Source organism: Doryrhamphus excisus, linkage group LG4 (genome assembly GCF_037039965.1).
Source record: "Doryrhamphus excisus strain RoL-2023G ecotype Guam linkage group LG4, RoL_Dexc_Guam_v1.1, whole genome shotgun sequence".
NCBI classification, from domain to species: Eukaryota; Metazoa; Chordata; class Actinopteri; order Syngnathiformes; family Syngnathidae; genus Doryrhamphus; species Doryrhamphus excisus.
In genome coordinates this window covers 12,357,540-12,375,465 of record NC_136360.1, presented here as the reverse complement: position 1 = coordinate 12,375,465, position 17,926 = coordinate 12,357,540, and the positions used below count along the sequence as shown (strand labels likewise).

General features: G+C 41.8%; 1 protein-coding gene and 1 long non-coding RNA gene across 2 annotated transcripts in view; both read left to right on the top strand.

Moving 5' to 3' along the window:
• Positions 1-7,372, top strand: part of tgfbr3 (transforming growth factor, beta receptor III) — a 54,466-nt gene extending 47,094 nt beyond the window's left edge. Inside the window, exons 15-17 of the mRNA XM_058073508.2 lie at positions 1,598-1,648; positions 1,944-2,051; positions 5,709-7,372. Coding sequence (XP_057929491.2) covers positions 1,598-1,648; positions 1,944-2,051; positions 5,709-5,830 — 281 coding nt within the window. The 3' untranslated portion in view covers positions 5,831-7,372. The remainder of the gene's footprint in view (positions 1-1,597; positions 1,649-1,943; positions 2,052-5,708) is intronic.
• Positions 7,373-7,891: 519 nt separating this feature from the next.
• On the top strand, positions 7,892-12,044 carry LOC131129752 (uncharacterized). Its single transcript, XR_009129883.2, has 5 exons — positions 7,892-8,273; positions 8,392-8,491; positions 9,951-10,036; positions 10,281-10,386; positions 11,330-12,044. It is a non-coding gene; the product is annotated as an uncharacterized LOC131129752 (long non-coding RNA).
• Positions 12,045-17,926: the final 5,882 nt, after the last annotated feature.

Sequence of the window (17,926 nt, the reverse complement as noted above, 5' to 3'; positions counted from 1 at the left end):
AGAATCAAGACACGGGACGGCCGTGACCGCGCTGAATGAGCTGGGAACAGGATGCCGTGTGCCAACGCCGTGGGTTTATTTTCCACGGAGCTCATTGAGTCAACAGCAGTGTGCCGTAAACATGCTTAGAAAAAGTTCATCTTAGCGTTTCAGCAACACAAGAAGGCATCTGTTTGGACTGCAAACAAAACAAGTCCAAATGTTTACTTTTATGTGGGAAAAACACAACAACCTCAAATTTGATTTCCATTTAGGATGTTGACACGGTGTATGATGAATACCGTTATTGAGCTCTCGTTCATCCTAAATGTTAATGAAGCTCAAAGCTGAGTATTTAAGAATGTCAACACCGCCTTTCATATTTTGTGGCTTCACTCTATGACGGTTTTTCTAAAATATAGTCATTAATAAATAAGTTATCAGAAAGAAAATGCATATTTATGCTAATTTTATGTGTGTAAATGAAGCATTTTCAAGCATCCAAATGGGTAAATGAACTAAAATACATTACGTTACATTGATCCAGAAAGCAGAACTAAAAAAGAACAACAAAGGACTCAACCTGTAATCACTGAATGAATCAGTCAGACATGTTGGGCAAATGTATGTTTTTGTCACAAAGTTACAAGCATCATTTTGTCAAGTCATGATAAAGTCTGACATTCCTGGGTTACATGGTACAGATGTCGCAGGGGGGGTGGACAGTTGATCAGTCACTGAGGGCATCCTACTGTGATCAATCTTTCATGATGAAACACAAAATCTAAGAATAGACGCAATTGTGCCGCAACCAGGCTTTGGACTCGTGCCAGACGGCCTTGTCCACGCACAAACGCCGTCTTTGTATGTCATTTGGCGTCATCATGAGTGCCTCGGATTGGCACAGGCTCATCCCTCTAGACCAGGGGTGGGCAAACTTTTTGACTCGCGGGCCGCATTGATATGACAAAATTTACGGGGGGGGGGGGCAGACTATATATTTTACACGTAACAGTCCACCTGGTATTATTGTATCTGTAAAATTGTCATGCAATCTGCTATTATTATTTATTTTATATTTATATTTAAACATTTTAAAAATATTATAATAATTACAATAAAATTAAAATAATAATTATTATATTATTATGTAAAATATGCAAATATAACAATAATATTATATATAATTAATATAATAATTAGCATTAATATAATAATTATAATAATCATAATAGTTCTAATAATAATTATAATAATCTAATAATAATAATTATTATTATTATGTGCTTGTGTCCCTTTTTTCAGGAACACTTTGTAAACAACAGACCATGTCAAAAAACAAAATTGATAAAACCATCAAAAGGTTGGCTCAGGCCATGATGCCAGGTTGTATGTTGAGTTTAAATGAAATACTTTGGAAAGATTGGGCGGGCCGTATTCAAACACTTGGCGGGCCGGATGTGGCCCCCGGGCCGTAGTTTGCCCACCCCTGCTCTAGACCCTCGAAATTGTCCCCCTCCTTCTCGGTCAGGTCACATTCCAGAGGGTAGAACTTTATCAGCTTGTTCGCACACCCAACACTGTCCTCATGTTGTGTTTTGTTTTGTTTTTTTCGCAGATTTGCCACCATATCTGGACCCTCAGAGTCCGGATGATCCAACACTTAAAAGTAGGTTTTCCTACACCACATGATTTTAAGGCATCAATAGATGGGTGCGTCCATTTTACCATTTGGCGGGTCTCTGAGTATAACCCCTGCAGATAACAGGGATCTACTGCACAGTGGAACCTCAGATTTTGTTATTTATCCAAATTGTACCGAAAAAAAACACTTTCATAGGAAGCAATAAATCTGTCTATTTTGTCCCAAAGCATAATGCTTATGCCTAACACTCACAGGTGCACTAGAAACTGTCACAGTGTTTACTGTTCTATAAATGTTGAAAAGTGCCTTTCTTTTGCAGACACGGTGCACGTGCTGGACACGCCCACCGTGGTGGTCATTGCCTTCGCCGCCTTCGTGATCGGAGCGCTATTGACCGGAGCGCTGTGGTTCATCTACTCTCACACAGGTAGGATCTTCACCTTCAGCACAAAGATAAAATTGAGGGAGGAATGTCGCAGGCGCTGCCGAGAGGTCCAAACATCCTGCTGCTGCAGAGAGGGGCCAACGCACAATAACATGGGTTGTAAATACTTCCTGTTGGTCGGCAGCGAGAGCGCTTGTCTTTCCTGCCTTTCAATGCAGCTCAGCCAATATGGAAATTCCCCTTGGCGGATTCCGAGGGCGCTTGAAAAGTCACTTGACCTTGCCTGACCGCTGACAGGAAGTGAGAGTTCACCTTTAAAAGGAGATCTCTATAGTCAAAGCCTTTACTGGGGACACGTAGGCAACACCTTTTATGGTGCTTTGTTTTACCTTCTCTTATTAAAACCTTTACAGCTTTATTACATATATTATATTTATACGAGGCACAAATTACAATTTAAACAATTTAAAATCTGTTGCAACAAATCCCGATCATTCGAGTGTCTTTACAAGCAAGATTTGCCCAAATAACAGGAAAGACTAAGATCCAGTCATGCTTTGTTGTGCATAATTGCACAATTATGCACTAATCTAATGTTATTAAACATGTATTTAATAAATTCATTAATTATTTGATGTAAAAAAAATGTTGTGTGTCAAATTGCTCAATAAACTTGATGAAGAAAACCTCAACTTAAAACTCAAAATATACCTAGAAAATTTCCAATATGAGTTCAAAATTAATTAAAACAGCAGCTATTTAACATCCCATAGCAACCCAGGAACATTCTGTAGATGCAACATAGATGGATTGTGCTGCAGTGCTGTATCTGTTCTCCAGGCAGAGGATGGCATTGCAGTGCCCCAATGAATGTTTTATGGGAAAAATGTTGGGTTTTTATTTTAACTGTTTATGTGAACTTGTATTGGTACATATTTGTATATTTTGAGGTATACTTTTGGGGTGTTAGGTTGCTGTGTGATGAATTTACTCTTTTCAGTAAGACGACACCGTGAGTCAGACTGTTTTGTTATACTGTCATATATACCGACCCCCTGTGCCCCTACCACGGACGGAGCTACCATTTCCTCGCTAACTGGCGAGTGGCGCAGTATTTAAACAATTCGTAGTAGTTCTGAAATAAAGGAGCTGTTATGAGATAACAATTTAGCCATAGATTAGCCACACCGCTGTATAAGTCGCAGGGTTCAAACTTACAGTAGTATCTATTAATGTAGCACTAATATCTACTTGTGATTTCAATGTATGTCAGCACAAGTGCCATTATAGTACCGAGCACTGATACCCAGGTCTTATGACAAGAACAGCTTCTTGTAAATTTGTCACACGTTGTGAGCAACAGAACTACTTTGGATGGTGTCCAAATGTTGTGTGGCAGTCCTTGAGATGTCCCTGTGTGTTCTGTTTTGTCAGTTCATTATTTAGTTATGCAACTTTTTAACGCGGTCTTGGAAAGGATTAGGGAATGCCCAATGGGATACATCTCGGTTTGTTACATGAATTGTGTTTGAAGACTCAATCAGTGAGGAGCAATGGTGGACGTGGACAAAGAGCAGGTGGAAGAAGAAGAACAAGAAGAAGAAGAAGAAGAATTCAGGCTGTCATGAGTTTGTCCATCTGGTCTAAAATGGTCCTTACAAGGCAATCTTAACCCAAGTGATCACAGCCTCTAAAAATATCAGTGTATTTTTGAGTGTTCAACCATGAAAACAAAAGAGCGAGCCCCTCCCCCCAAATAGCCCCCACCCTTCCCCCCTTCCCTCTTCAGGGGTCCGAGGACGATGCTCCCCTCCCGAGACAAACACCTCTTATTTTCCTCCGCCACAGCTGGAGTCCATAAAAGGCATGCTGGGAGACGAAGGCGAGTCTTCAATCAGACGACTATTTGACACTTTGCTCGTTAAGTCGCCGCTCCTCGTCCATCATCACGCGTCCACCAAGAGTCCTCCCACCGCTGCTACGGTCACATAAGCGTGCAAAGAAACCGAAGATAGCCTAAGATTTTACACTTTGTCTGGCATGCAGTCTAAACACACGAGCTGATTTCACCAACACGTTTACGTTTGACAGCCACAAGAGGACACGTTTGTCTGACTCCACTGATGAGCTGACGTTAGTTTGTTTGCTCAGACAAATGAAGAACACCTGCACCGACTAATCAGCTCGTTGAAAGGGCTCTACCCTGCTCATTTCAGGGGCTCTCTGTACATTATACAGTAGTCTCCGGCCACTTCCTGCTTCCACATTCGTATCCTCACTATCACTGTACTTAAAAAAAAATATATCATTTAATAGGCTGCATGGTGGACGAGTGGTTAGCGCGCAGACCTCACAGCTAAGAGACCAGGGTTCAATTCCACCCTCGGCCATCTCTGTGTGGAGTTTGCATGTTCTCCCCGTGCATGCGTGGGTTTTCTCCGGGTACTCCGGTTTCCTCCCACATTCCAAAAACATGCCAGATTAATTGGCTCCAAATTGTTCATAGGTATGAATGTGAGTGTGAATGGTTGTTTGTCTATATGTGCCCTGTGATTGGCTGGCGACCAGTCCAGGGTGTACCCCGCCTCTCGCCCGAAGACAGCTAGGATAGGCTCCAGCACCCCCGCAACCCTTGTGAGGAAAAGCGGTAGAAAATGAATGAATATGATTTAATAAATGTACTGTGTTGTTTGGTGAGACACACAAGCATCAGGCTTGATGATGGAATGACGGATTTTTATTGCAGGTTTGGATTTTCTCACAACAGACGCAGGCCGTAACACATGCCAAGTTAAAACACAACTCACAAGTGCATGTCATAAATACATCTTAAATGTCTTATTTTGGCTTATTATGTCTACTATGTTGGACAATAGAAGTGTAAATGTGACTATAGGGGTGTTATTTTATGTCTAGAGGACTCTAAAAATGTTAAAAACCATATTTATCACAAACCTTTTTTATGCTTTATGTATGAAAATATTACACCTCTAAATTAGGAATCCTACTTGGCGGAAATTCACTTATCATAGTCAGGTCTGGTACCGATAAACAAGGGATTACTGTAGTAGTATATAATAGTATTAACAGTTGAGAAAAATCTGCATTCTTCTCCTCCAAAACACTGATTCTCTAGCCTGTTCCCCCGACCACAACTACTCTGTTGCGATTGGTTTGGGGTTGAGGATTGGCTCCTGTACCTCGCCACCACTCAGACCTATAGTATAACCCACAAGGCATGCTGGGTAACCTGTGGGAAAAGTGCACATGGCCTTCCCAGCATGGAAACTTTTTGCAAGTATTTTAGCTGAATTGTACAACCCAGTCAGTGTGCACGTACACAACTATAACTTTATGGCTACCTGAAAACCTCTCTGAGTGTGTCAACCAAAATATATCTCCTTGCCCTATCAAAGGCTACAAAAGGCTGGAGATATCATGTCATGCTATGGCCTTTAGGTCCAGCTTCATTGATTCCAGATGTTTTACTTTTAAAGTTTTTATCAAGGTGACATTTTTAAAAGTGGCAGTAAATCACGATGCTTGATGAGGAGGGTCAAAGGCAAAACTGTTAAGACGTTAGAGTCCAGATGAAGTCATCATATTTCACCTCCTACACGTTGGGAAGCCTGTGAAGGATGGTCCACGCTAAGAGATTCATGCACTCATCCACACCGACCTTTGCTTGTGTTGTTGTAGGCGGGACGGCGGGCAGCGCCCAGCAGATCCAGAAGTGTCAGCCGGCCTCGGAGAACAGCAGTGCCGGCCACAGCATCGGCAGCACGCAAAGCACACCCTGCTCCAGCAGCAATAACGCGTAGCATGCACAGCTACGTGGGTCCACAATGTCCTCCAATCAAAGACTATGTTTGCGTGGACAGTCCTCATAAGAGTCCACAATGGTTGGACACCAGTCTTTGGCCTGCACACCTTTTTCTGTCTCCTCGTTGGAGACATTTTATGAATTTGGTTCCCAGTGCGCCAAGCCAGGTTCATAACAGCCTGATTGGAAGAGTTTAGATGATGTCACCACCACATTTAATTTCCAATACGTTTGTCCCTAAAGAGCATCATGTCGTCTCTGCTTAAAAATCAGCTTCGTTTTTTTTTTTAGCAGAGCAGGAAAACCCAATGTCGTGGTCGCGACTGGACAACCCCAAAGTGCGGCAAAGCTGGACCAGGAAAGAACATCAGAACCACTATTACATTGTGAGTGGTCTAAAGTGGTATGTAAAGAAAGCTATCTTTCTTGAATGTATTCAGAAGTTAAGAAGATGCCAAACAATGTGAAAGACAAATGTGAAGACATACTGATTTTTTTTACATTTTTCTATGCTTATTTCTTCTTTTTTTATTTTCTTCTTTTTTCTTTCTTTTGTAAACAGTGCCTTTTAAATAGTAGTCACGGCTAGCTAAGCTATGTTAAGATAGTTACGCTATTTGAGGTTGTTGGTTTATTTTTAATAATTGTTTCCAAAATGAGACCAAAAGGTTGATACCACTCTGGATTAGCAGCAAACCCACTGGAGAAATACACACATAACATTGGACATAACATTGGAAACCTATTATATTGAATATAACAACATGCTCTTATGTAAAGCTAGGCTAACTGCACCAACCCAAACATTAAAAGAGTGGTACCGACCCTCTCATCTCATTCCAGGAAAGACAGAAAATGAGGCCAAAACGTTGCAATTGTCGTTTTGTGTATTTGTGTAAATATTGTAAATATAGTAAAAAGTTGAATGTGACGCTCACGGTGTTAGCAACATAGCATTTCACTTCCTCTTGTCAGCGCAGCATTACGGAACGCCGTCCTTGTAAGCAGAAAAATGTCACTTGCATTTCAGAAAGTGTACGTAAAATTCAGTGATGCGAAATTCGAGTCCACTTTTGCCTCCGCTAGCTCAAACGGAAGCTTAGCTTAAAAATACTGCTTGCATCACCAATTAAATCCAATTATTTCCCACTTTAATTAACGAGGAATTAATTTATTAGTTGACTTAATTCTTCCGTCGCCACCTTGCGAATTTGAGCATTTGCGCCAGTACCTTCCACCTGTGTGTTTCTTTACAAATGTAAACATGTATAAAACTTTTTACAGAGGGAAAAAGAGTACTTTTAAATCTATATATATATATATATTTGTGTATAAAATTATATTTTGGAATATATTTACAGAGAGAATTATTATTGTTGAAGTACTGTGAAATGATTTCTTTTTCTGGGTTTGCTGATTCATGTCATGTAAGCAGGAAACTTTACGGATGTAAATGACGTTTGTGTAAAACATGTTTAGTAACTCTTGCTTTTTATATATTTTCATGTAAAAAAATGTTGCTAAATAAACATGGACAAAGTGTTAAATCTGTAAGTCATATTTTTGCTATAGCATTGTGTAAAAAGCGCTAATGCCTCGCCCCCCAGGAAGCTTGACAGGGGTGGCCAATCAGGAGAAAAGGAGGCGGGGCATTGAGTGGCCGTTCATATTTAAAATTCAGTTCAAGAGGTAAAATAATTTAATTTGTGTTGTGATTTTTTATTTTTTAATAGTTGGAAAATTATTAAAACAAACTCTTACATTTGCTAGTAACAGTTAAATATCCACATTGACCAAAAGTAAGCTTCCAGATTGACTGACTACCCCCCGTAGCTACATGAAATGGTTTGGTCCACTACTTTCACAGTGCTTCATAATGTCCAAATAAGCTAGCACGGTGTTAGCATGTTGTGTTAGCCTACATCTCACTCCTTTTTAACCAACATTAATCTGATATTTTAAGTGTTGTATGTAATTACACACCCGGTAACCGCCCCCCTTTCGCTAGTGCTCACCTTTTGGCTGAGCACCATCTTTTTTTTAGCTTAATGCCTCTCCTCTTTCAACAGCAAATGAGTGTTATGTACACTCAGCTGGGGGCCCCTCATGCCTTTTAATTTGTGTGCATGCTTGTGGTGTGTTGAGGGGGGCCTCCTCTATGGAGACCTCCAGTGTGCGTTTGGAACAATGTAATAATGACGTGGTAGCTTTGGACCTCTCTGTGGTGAGCTCATCATACAATGCAGACCATGTGGAGCTGGAAGGTCTTTAAAGAAGGAGGAAGGGGCGGGGGCGCCTCCTTCCAAGCCTTCTTCATGTCTTTTCTGTGATTGAGGACGCGGTGGGCTGGCTGATAAAAGGTAAAGCACACATTTGGGACGGCCTACATCCAGCTGACCTCCGTAAGACCTCACCCTACTCCCGCCTGGGCGCCCCATGCTGTGAGTCTTGCTGACTTTCACCACACTGAGGATCGTATGTTGTCATTTCCATTCATCCTATGAAAGTCCAAACACTTGTCTTTTTTTATGTGATGTCACCACACAAGTGTGATGATAGCCATAGAACAGGAAATTGGAACTTACTGTGACACAGGAAAGCTGTGTTAAGACCGCCGGGTTTAGTCAACCCATGTGAAGATACTCAGGCCAAGTAAAAGGTGAGTCTGCAATATTGACTGCAAAGCAGTTTATGCTAATAGGATGTTGACACGAAGCACATTGCAGTGATTCAGCAACAAATTGTACCTCAGTTAACATCTGCCCCAGTTAACATCTGCCCCAGTTAGCATGTTTTTTGGGTTTATATCCAAAGTTTTTGCTCCAGTTTTGCCTTTCCTTAGTGAGTGCCATAAACTAAGCCACTATGAGTCCAAAGGAGGTTACGAGTGACCGCAACATTCCAAAGAGAGTCAATACCACTCAAGAAGAATAACTTTGAGGATGGCATCCACATTCCCGCACTCGGCAGGATGTACCGGAAGCCCTCATCAACAATAAGTACCATCCTGAAGAATAACAATGTAATCAAGTGAGCTAGTGTTGCAAAGGGAGTCACAGTGTTAACAAAACAGAGACCACAAACCATGGAAGGTGTTCAGAAACTGTGGCTGTAGTGGATCAACGGCTCGCAGGAGTCTGAGATACTGTAACCTGTTGTTAGCATGACAGCATGTTATCATGTCTCCATTTCTTATGTCATGTTTGTAGCACTTTTTTTCGAAACGATGCATGTTGTAATGCCCGATGAGCACATTAACTGTCAAAAGAAAGGGATTGACCGAGCGTAATCTCTTCTCCTCCCATAAACTTGTCGTGTATTTGGGATAAGGAAAAATATATATATATGATGTGCTGTCTGATATATATATATGTGTGCGTTTATGTATATATATATATATGTGTGTGTATATATATATATATATATATACATTAACATTTCTCAAGGATTTAAAATTATTATATTTCATCGTAAAAGTATATTTTATGAAAATAAAATATACTTTTATATTTTATGAATATATATTATTTTTTTCTGTTGTGAAAATGTAATGTAATTTTCTATATTTTTATTTTTTTGTGACTTTGTAAGTCTTTTTCCTGGGGGTCACAAATAGCAACAATTCAATGGAATGACCTCTAAAATAGAATTTATGATGGCCACAGCTTGACCCTGTAACAGATCGTTTCCATGATGAGCTATGGGGAAAGACGGCACAGTTTACTTAACATTGTTTGTATTAATAAGATGTATTATCCAGTTTTTGAGGATGAAATTCAATAATGAGCTACAGCATTCATGCACTCTTTTGACGGTGTTGACGTGAAGTGCTGCATCAAGCCATTCTGGATTTCTACTTAGCGTATGCTGTTGGCATACCAAGCAAAGAAAAGAGTTTGAAAAAAACTACAAACATAAACATCTGAGTAGTAGTACTAGTAAGACTGTTTGGTAATAAAAGAGGTGTGGAGGTTATTTAAGAGGCAAGCAGTGAGTCATTTCTACGAGGCCTCCATATGAAGAGGGGGGGGGGGTGTCACAGCAGCTGGATAGCACATTAGCGAACAGAGCCAAACAAAATGGACCCAAACACTGTCTGTCTTCTGTCTTTTCTCCAGAAACTGTCGCTGCTGCAACCTGCAAGGTCACACAGCTCTGCTCTGCATCCTGCATCCTATTGGCCCACCTCGTTAGACGCCCCCTTGTTAGTGTGACTTTTTGTTGATTAGCTGATGTCAACCTTCACAAAAGAAATTTTGCTAAGTCTTTCAAAAAGGCAAAAAATAGACTGTCTATATATAGATTTATGACATTCATCATTTAGATGTGTAATAGTAGAATTATAAATCTATTCTCACAATTCCACACACTTGTTAACATTTTTTGAAATTGTTTTTCATCAACTTTCAGTCCAGTTTCCTCCATTATCTATTGTTGTTTATTTCCAGAAATAACTTTCTTCATGCTTGACGACAATGATTGGCTACAATGGCCTCACTGATCAGTCAGGGGTGTCCAGTGTGCGGCCCTGGAGGCTATTTGCGGCAAAAATGTGTAAGTGTCATGATGAAAAGTTGACTAATTCCACAAATGTATTATTACTACTCTATTTTTTATATGAATAATCTTTAAAATGTACATATAATGTAAAAAATATATATTTAAAATATGTTTTTGCCATTATTTCCTCATAGGTGCTTTTATTTTGTTATGTCTGTTTCGTATTTCCAGTGAATGCATTACCTTTACTCTGGTTAGAGGGAGCTGGGGAACACACCTGTCTTTGAGTTGTAATTCCTTGCATTCTCTGTTTGCTGGTTTCCTGCTTCCTGCTATAATTCTCAGTTTCTTGCACGTTCCCGTTTCCACCTTGCATGTTGAGTTTTATGTTTGCTTTGCCATTTTGGGTGTTGTGCCACTTATATTTTGTCAATGAAAGACTTTATTGATCCAACCTGCCATCATGCCCCTGCATTGTGCTTTACCGCAACACAAACCATGCCACAAACATTTGTTTTTATATGTTTCACATATTCTTTTACACTTTTTTTGTGTGTCTAAGTGTTCCACATGTTGAGGACAGAAACTTGCACAAAAATGTGAAAACTGAACACTGTTGACACTTCCAAAAAAGAGAGGTGGTGGATTTCCTCCGTATAGGGACTGTGTGTGTGTGTGTGTGTGTGTGTGTGCGTGGTGGATGTTTACATCACTGCAGTCATTTTATTAGAAGCCTCGTAGCCAGCATGGCTGACCTCACTGGCGAATGTTTATGTCCTGCTATCACACTGAAGGACTTTATCGTCCTCTTATGGTTCCAAACGGCAGAGAAAAACACAAATGGCGGGCCTGGAAAGGTGTTTGAGGGGAGGAGGCGGGGCCCGGCGAACGTCTGTTATGGACATCCAAAGACGGGAGCAAAAGTGGATCGCGGTCGCTGTGGTGAGGAGTGGGACACCTTGTCTTTCATTTTCACTCTGATATTTCTCCGTTCCAGGCACGTGACCAGCGTGTGGAAAAACCATCCCGACCTCGTCCTCGTGTCCTTGGCCCACCCTGACGACAGGAAGTAAGCGGGACCAATTAAGTTTGAGCTCATCAGGCTCATTTTTGGGTTCATTCCGGTTCCGAATGTGGAATAACGAGCAAAGCAGAGTCTTTGCTTTCTTCATTTAGATAACATCTCAGTCTCTGCTTTTACACTGTGTCTGCAGCACAGACTTAAACCACATTTAGCACTCGCAGAAACTCCTAAGTGGAACATTCTCATTTAAAAACAACCTCTCCTTTAGGAAACAATGCAAGTAGAAATAATCTACCCGCGTCAAACATGGCCACCATAAAAGCAAAATGTTCTTAACATTATTAATTTAATTTCTATAAAGTGCTGCAGGACAGTAAAAAAACAAACCGACTGCAAATGTAGTAGATATAGTAGTCATTCTAACCATGTTTTATAAGTATGAACAACTTTGTTAATGCTATCTCTGTGGCAAAGAGAGTAAAAATGGAGTCATTTGCATGGCAGGCCAGTAGGTGGTGATGTCATTTGTACGTATGAAGTCATCTAACTGTTGTTTTTGTAACAAATATACACTTCGATAGGGAAATGTTATCCAATTATGTCCTCTTTTTTTAGGACAATTGTATCCATTTGGTTGTTTCGTCCACAGCAAGTCCTCCAAGCGTGCCTTTATGGACCCCTGGGAACAGGAGGGGGTATTCCCTCAAGTGTGTCCATAAAGTCAGAAGTATAGTATAAGTCTTGGGGACAACTAAGGACTGCAGCAAGGACAACCAGTGTCCCAATACTTGTGTCCATATAGCGTAGCTGAGCATATGTATTTTGGTCTGCTGGGCTCACCTTTCACTGTGGCCTCAGGCAGTAAATCTTCGCTCTGCTCACATCTGTTTTGTGGATGACAGCCTTGCCCGATCAGCTGGGGCCTGCAGCCGTGCGATGGAGGACGCGGTGCGTGTTTGCAGTGATTAAGAGTGGAGGGCAGACATCTGGATGCGTTTAGGAGCGGGGGTACTTGGAGCTTGCGTATTTGGTTTGGTTGCCGCACAGATTGGAAGCGGAGAGGCCTGGCCAGGCGGCCTCGCTGCGCATGGAAAAACAAATCCTAATGAAGTCTTGGCCTGGCTCCCGTGACGCTGGCTGGCCGTGTTTTGAAACGCAGAGAGTTGAAGGAAAATTACCAGATGGCTTGAGCCTAAATGGAAAAGATTACCGCAGAACAATCGGCCATTATGTTGGCTTTATTTACATGTTTTTGTACTCGGCTCATAATTAGCATTATGCCGGATAATATTTCCTTAAAGTAACAGCTATTAAAATAATTGCAGTCCTGACTTGACTGTAGATGTATACTTTATTAGGTACACTCTAATGAAATTAAATAATATAATTCTGCCTTTACAAAGATCATGTTTTTTGCGGACACCTGTATATGTTTAGGAAATGTACTCTCATTTGGCATTGGTTACACAAAATACACAGCAAGATGCGTCCGCTTGGCATTGTGCAGAAAAATCAGCATCAATGTCTATTGTTAGTGAATGTTAGTGTGAATGGTTGTTTGTGTATACGTATGTGCCCTGTGATTGGCTGTCCACTAGTCCAGGCTGTACCCTCTTGAGTCCCACAAGAGATAAGGCCACTTCACTAGACAGAATACACAAACTACAGACATAGTGAGTACACAAAAATGGCAGGTAACGGGTTAATAAATATGTAACTTTAGCAAGGCCTGCTGGGAAGCCAGACGCACTCCCTAATATTACTTTATGTATGTGTGTGACAGCTTCGGAGCTGTTGCATGATACGGTACAGATGTACCTAATAAAGTGGCCTGTGGGTGTCAATTAAGAAAAAGCACCTTCCTCTGAGGTTTGTGGTTTTTGGGGTTCGTGACCGCAAGCCTTACGCTGCTCCAAAAAGTGCTTCAACATGAACGTCTGACGTTCGATCACAAGTCTGACTCAGTGTGTTTGTTTGACTTACCAATCACATTAGTCCAACAAAAACATGATGAATGAATTGAACATCCTTTCAAAGGTTTTGGATAGGATTTCTGAGTACCTGATGTTGTGGCCATAAAGTGCATTATAATGTGCAGCTTGGCCAGGCTTGTTGGCTCTTCGGGTTTGAGGTGCGAGTGAATGTAGGAAGACAGCAGAGAGGCGAATGTATACACAGGAGCAGCTGGCTAACGTCACTTTTTGTCTTGAAACGCGTGCCCACGTGCAACTATCAGGAGCTCCAACTCAGCACTTTGTGCTTCTTGGCAACAGAGACACACACACACACACACAAAGTAAGAAAAGCTCATATTTCATGCAGTCAGGCTGAGAGGCTACAATTAGTTTAGCTCACTGGTAATGAAGAACAATCCTTAAATGATACAACAACGCTTTTTAAACCAACGGCCACAAATTTCTTTGGAATGCAACTTAATAATGAGCCAAAGTGTCACTATTCAGGCGCCTTTGTGATTAAAAATGCAGCAGACGCTTTAAAAGATTTTAAGATCACTTTAATTAGCCACAAGTTACAATTAGACTGCCACACTACTGTGTTTTCACAATAGGAAATGTCATCTCTGAGCCAATGAGGATGGCATTTGAATGTGCTGTCTGATGGCAGCCCGAGCGTTAAAGGCGGTTCAATGCATGCAATGACATCGTCTGTCACGTCTTCTCGAGAAAAGTCTTCCAAGAAAGACGTTCTTTAAGCAGCATGCGGCGACAGATCTGATTGAGCGTTTCACATACAGCCGCCACAAATAAAACACATTATGTGCTCTGTACAGTAGATGGCATCGTGAATCTGCTTAACACATCTTCTATGCACCTTCTCTGCCAGCGAACAAGACAAATGTAGCAGGAGGAATTTTGTTGCCACAGCAACTGGCGGCAAATCCGGCGACTTTTTTGGTTTTAGTGAATAACACAGCCGTGCCCAAACTTTTTCAGCAAGGGCCACATAGTGAAAACAGGCTACGTGGATATTTTGTAAACCATCATATGTAGATATAAAAGGTTATATACAGGTGTTCCTTGCAATATCACGTTCTGATTATTGCTATTGATAGATAACGGTAATATGAGCACACTGAACGAACACACTGAGCTCACATTCTTCACTGGGACAGGAACGGGTAACATTATGGGGAGACAGAGCTGCTGCTGACTCATCTCTTGTTAAATGTGGTATACTGAAACATGTTGTCGACCAGTCCAGGGTGTACCCCGCCTCTTGCCCATAGTCAGCTGGGATAGGCTCCCCGCCTCTCGCCCGAAGACAGCTGGGATAGGCTCCAGCACCCCCGCGACCCTCGTGAGGAAAAAACGGTAAAAAATGAATGAATGAATGAATAATTCATCCATCCATTTTCTATGTCACTTATCTTCACTAAGGTCGCGGGGGTATGCTGGAGCCTATCCCAGCTGTCTTCAGGCGAGAGGCGGGGTACACCCTGGACTGGTCGCCAGCCAATCACAGGGCACGTATAGACAAACAACCATTCACACTCACATTCATACCTATGGACAATTTGGAGTGGCCAATTAACCTAGCATGTTTTTGGAATGTGGGAGGAAACCGGAGTACCCGGAGAAAACCCACGCATGCACGGGGAGAACATGCAAACTCCACACAAAGATGGCCGAGGGTGGAATTGAACCCTGGTCTCCTAGCTGTGAGGTCTGCGCGCTAACCACTACATGGATGAATTAAATGTTCTTTAAAAAGGAGTGAGATGTAGGCTAACACAACATGCTAACACTATGCTTGTTAATTTCATTGTGGACATTAAGCTAATAGGTTCATTTACATGACACGCAGATTGGCTATCACAACCAGCTAGCAAAATAATTTTACCTATTCATTGGGACACCAGTAAATACAGACGGCAAAGAAAGGACCCTGGAGAAAAAAATAGGTTTTCAAAAACGTAAAATTCTTTTAGCTCTTTTAAGGATTTTTAGGCAGCTCTCGCTCCTTGCCATTGATTGTCCTGCTCCTGACCGAACAGTTGAGATAGTCCTTGGCTGCTCTCCAGAAGAGAAGCATCAGTCAACATGTTCAGTGATCTCATGCTCTCATGACGCAAATGGATGATTGTTTATGGATGATTGAAAAGTTCCGTCATTACTATTTGGAATGAAGGGATCTTAATTGTACACAAAGTAGACCATGTATTTAAGATGTGTGTATATCTAATTAATAATGAATTCATTTTAACTTTAGATTAGGCCAAGGGTCGTGAACTTTATCGTTCAGACGCTCCACGCGCGAGTGGTGAGTGCACCCCCTTGCCCATGGATCGTGGGGGATCTGTCTGCCCTTCTGTTGTGTTGTGTCAGCAGCGGCATGTTCACAAGCCGGCACGCAAGAGTTATTTACCGTACTTACTGCGACAATGTGCAACAAAATATAAATAATGACTATGGATGTCTGACAATTATCGGTACCGATAATTATCAGCCCGGTATTAGCATAAAAATGCAATATCTAGTGATATTGTGTGTGTGAATGAGAGGGACCCAAGTGGAAGAGTAAGGTTACAGGGAGAAGAGATACAGAAGGTGGAGAATTTTAAGTACTTGGGGTCAACAGTTCAGAACAATGGAGATTGTGAAAAGGAAGTGAAGAAGCGTGAGCAGGCAGGATGGAACGGGTGGAGAAAAGTGTCAGGTCTGATGTGTGATGGAAGAGTTTAAGCTAAAATGAAAGGAAAGGTATACAAAACTGTGGTGAGATCAGCCATGTTGTTTGGTTTAGAGACAGTGCTACTGAGGAAGTGGAACTAGAGGTAACACAGATGAGGATGCTGAGGTTCACATTGGGAGTGACCAGGATGGATAGGATCAGGAACAAGTACATACATCAGAGGGACATTACATGTTAGAGTTGGACAATATCGTTTTTGGGGGGGAAAAGCCACCCATCAAGTGATTGCAGGATCTGACCCCAACCTTTAGGTCCAGTCATACTGTACTGCGGTTCGAATCCAGACAGCAGGGTGCCAAAAGGTGTTGTTTTTTTAAGTCTATCATTTGGCAATAAAAAAAGTACTCCACTTTTCATGCTGCGTAGATCATTTGAAGTTCAAGGCATCATTTGCTTGTTTTATGATTTTAGTTGAACAGGACAAACAAAAAAACATCAGCTTTGAGATCAAATGAGACAGGATGGTAAATCACAAAACACGCCATCGTAAGTCGCTCGCCTCTGGTCATTTCCATATGTACATTTCAGCTTTCTAATGTGAAATTGTCGGCGGCTGCTGTCAGGAGACGAGTGCTTTCATTCCAACACCTGACAACCCCAATCACAGGCACTAAACTGCGCTCAGAGTGATACCTCCCCGTGAAATCTCAGATTTCCGCTGAAAGGAACAAGGTAAATGTCACGGCAGGGATTTGGCACTAATGAGACGACACCTGAGACAAGAGGGAAGGAAACTTTTGTTGTGGAAGAACACACACAAACACCAAATTGATGCTGTGCTTTTTGAGGGCTGACAAGGAAGCGCTCAAAGGGATCAAATTCTTTTCCATCTCATCCATATGCATGTCTGACTTAAAGTGCTGCTCTGTTTATTTACACCGTGTCGGGATGCTGAGATGAAAGCGTAACGCCGCGTGAAAGACGAAGCCTGCTTCACGTTTCATTAGCGTGACGCAAATCTTTGAGTTTGCATTCCATCCAGCGGATGGTGCCGCCTGTCAAGACCAACTCGGCTCTGTCACAAACAAGGCTTATAAGAGCACGCGATCGGCATCGGGTGATAGAATAAAGAGGAAGTGAGTGCGATTGAGACAGGCATCATTTCCTCAAAAAGTATTCATCTGTGCTGATGCCATGGAGAGTTCATGGAGAGGGATATTATCACATGGGCTTTTATTTTGAAATCAACGGGTGCACAGCGGCTCCTTTAGAGACAAATGTTACTAATGTCTTACACTTTAGAAAATTAGCAACATTTCTCAGAAAATGAACAAAAACACTTCGCAAGCATCAAAAGGTTAAAAACTATTTGCTTTTTCTTTAGCTTTCTGTAACATGTCACCAGCAGGGGCGTTTACACTTCAGTGGAACGTTGGAACCCCTCTGACTGGCTGACTGAGGTTGTAAACTGAGGTTTATAGATCATTTTCCTCTATTTGTGCATTTTTTTTAAATGCTCACGCAGCAACAGGAGTACCATACAGTATGTGGTTCTGACCTGTGATTCAGGAGTTGGGCTATAGGGGGCAGTGGCGTTTGCCTGCTTTATTGAGACAGCTCGAAAGGGAAGAAGAGTTGCCAGGCCACACCGAAGCATGCCGCTACAGCATGTTGCTGTAAGGCGGGGGTGTCCTTTTATTGAACTCCAGCACATCCTAAAAATCATTCATTCATTTTCTACCGCTTTTCCTCACGAGGGTCGCGGGGGGTGCTGGAGCCTATCCCAGCTGTCTCCGGGCGAGAGGCGGGGTACACCCTGGACTGGTCGCCAGCCAATCACAGGGCACATATAGACAAACAACCATTCACACTCACATTCATACCTATGGACAATTTGGAGTTGCCAATTAACCTAGC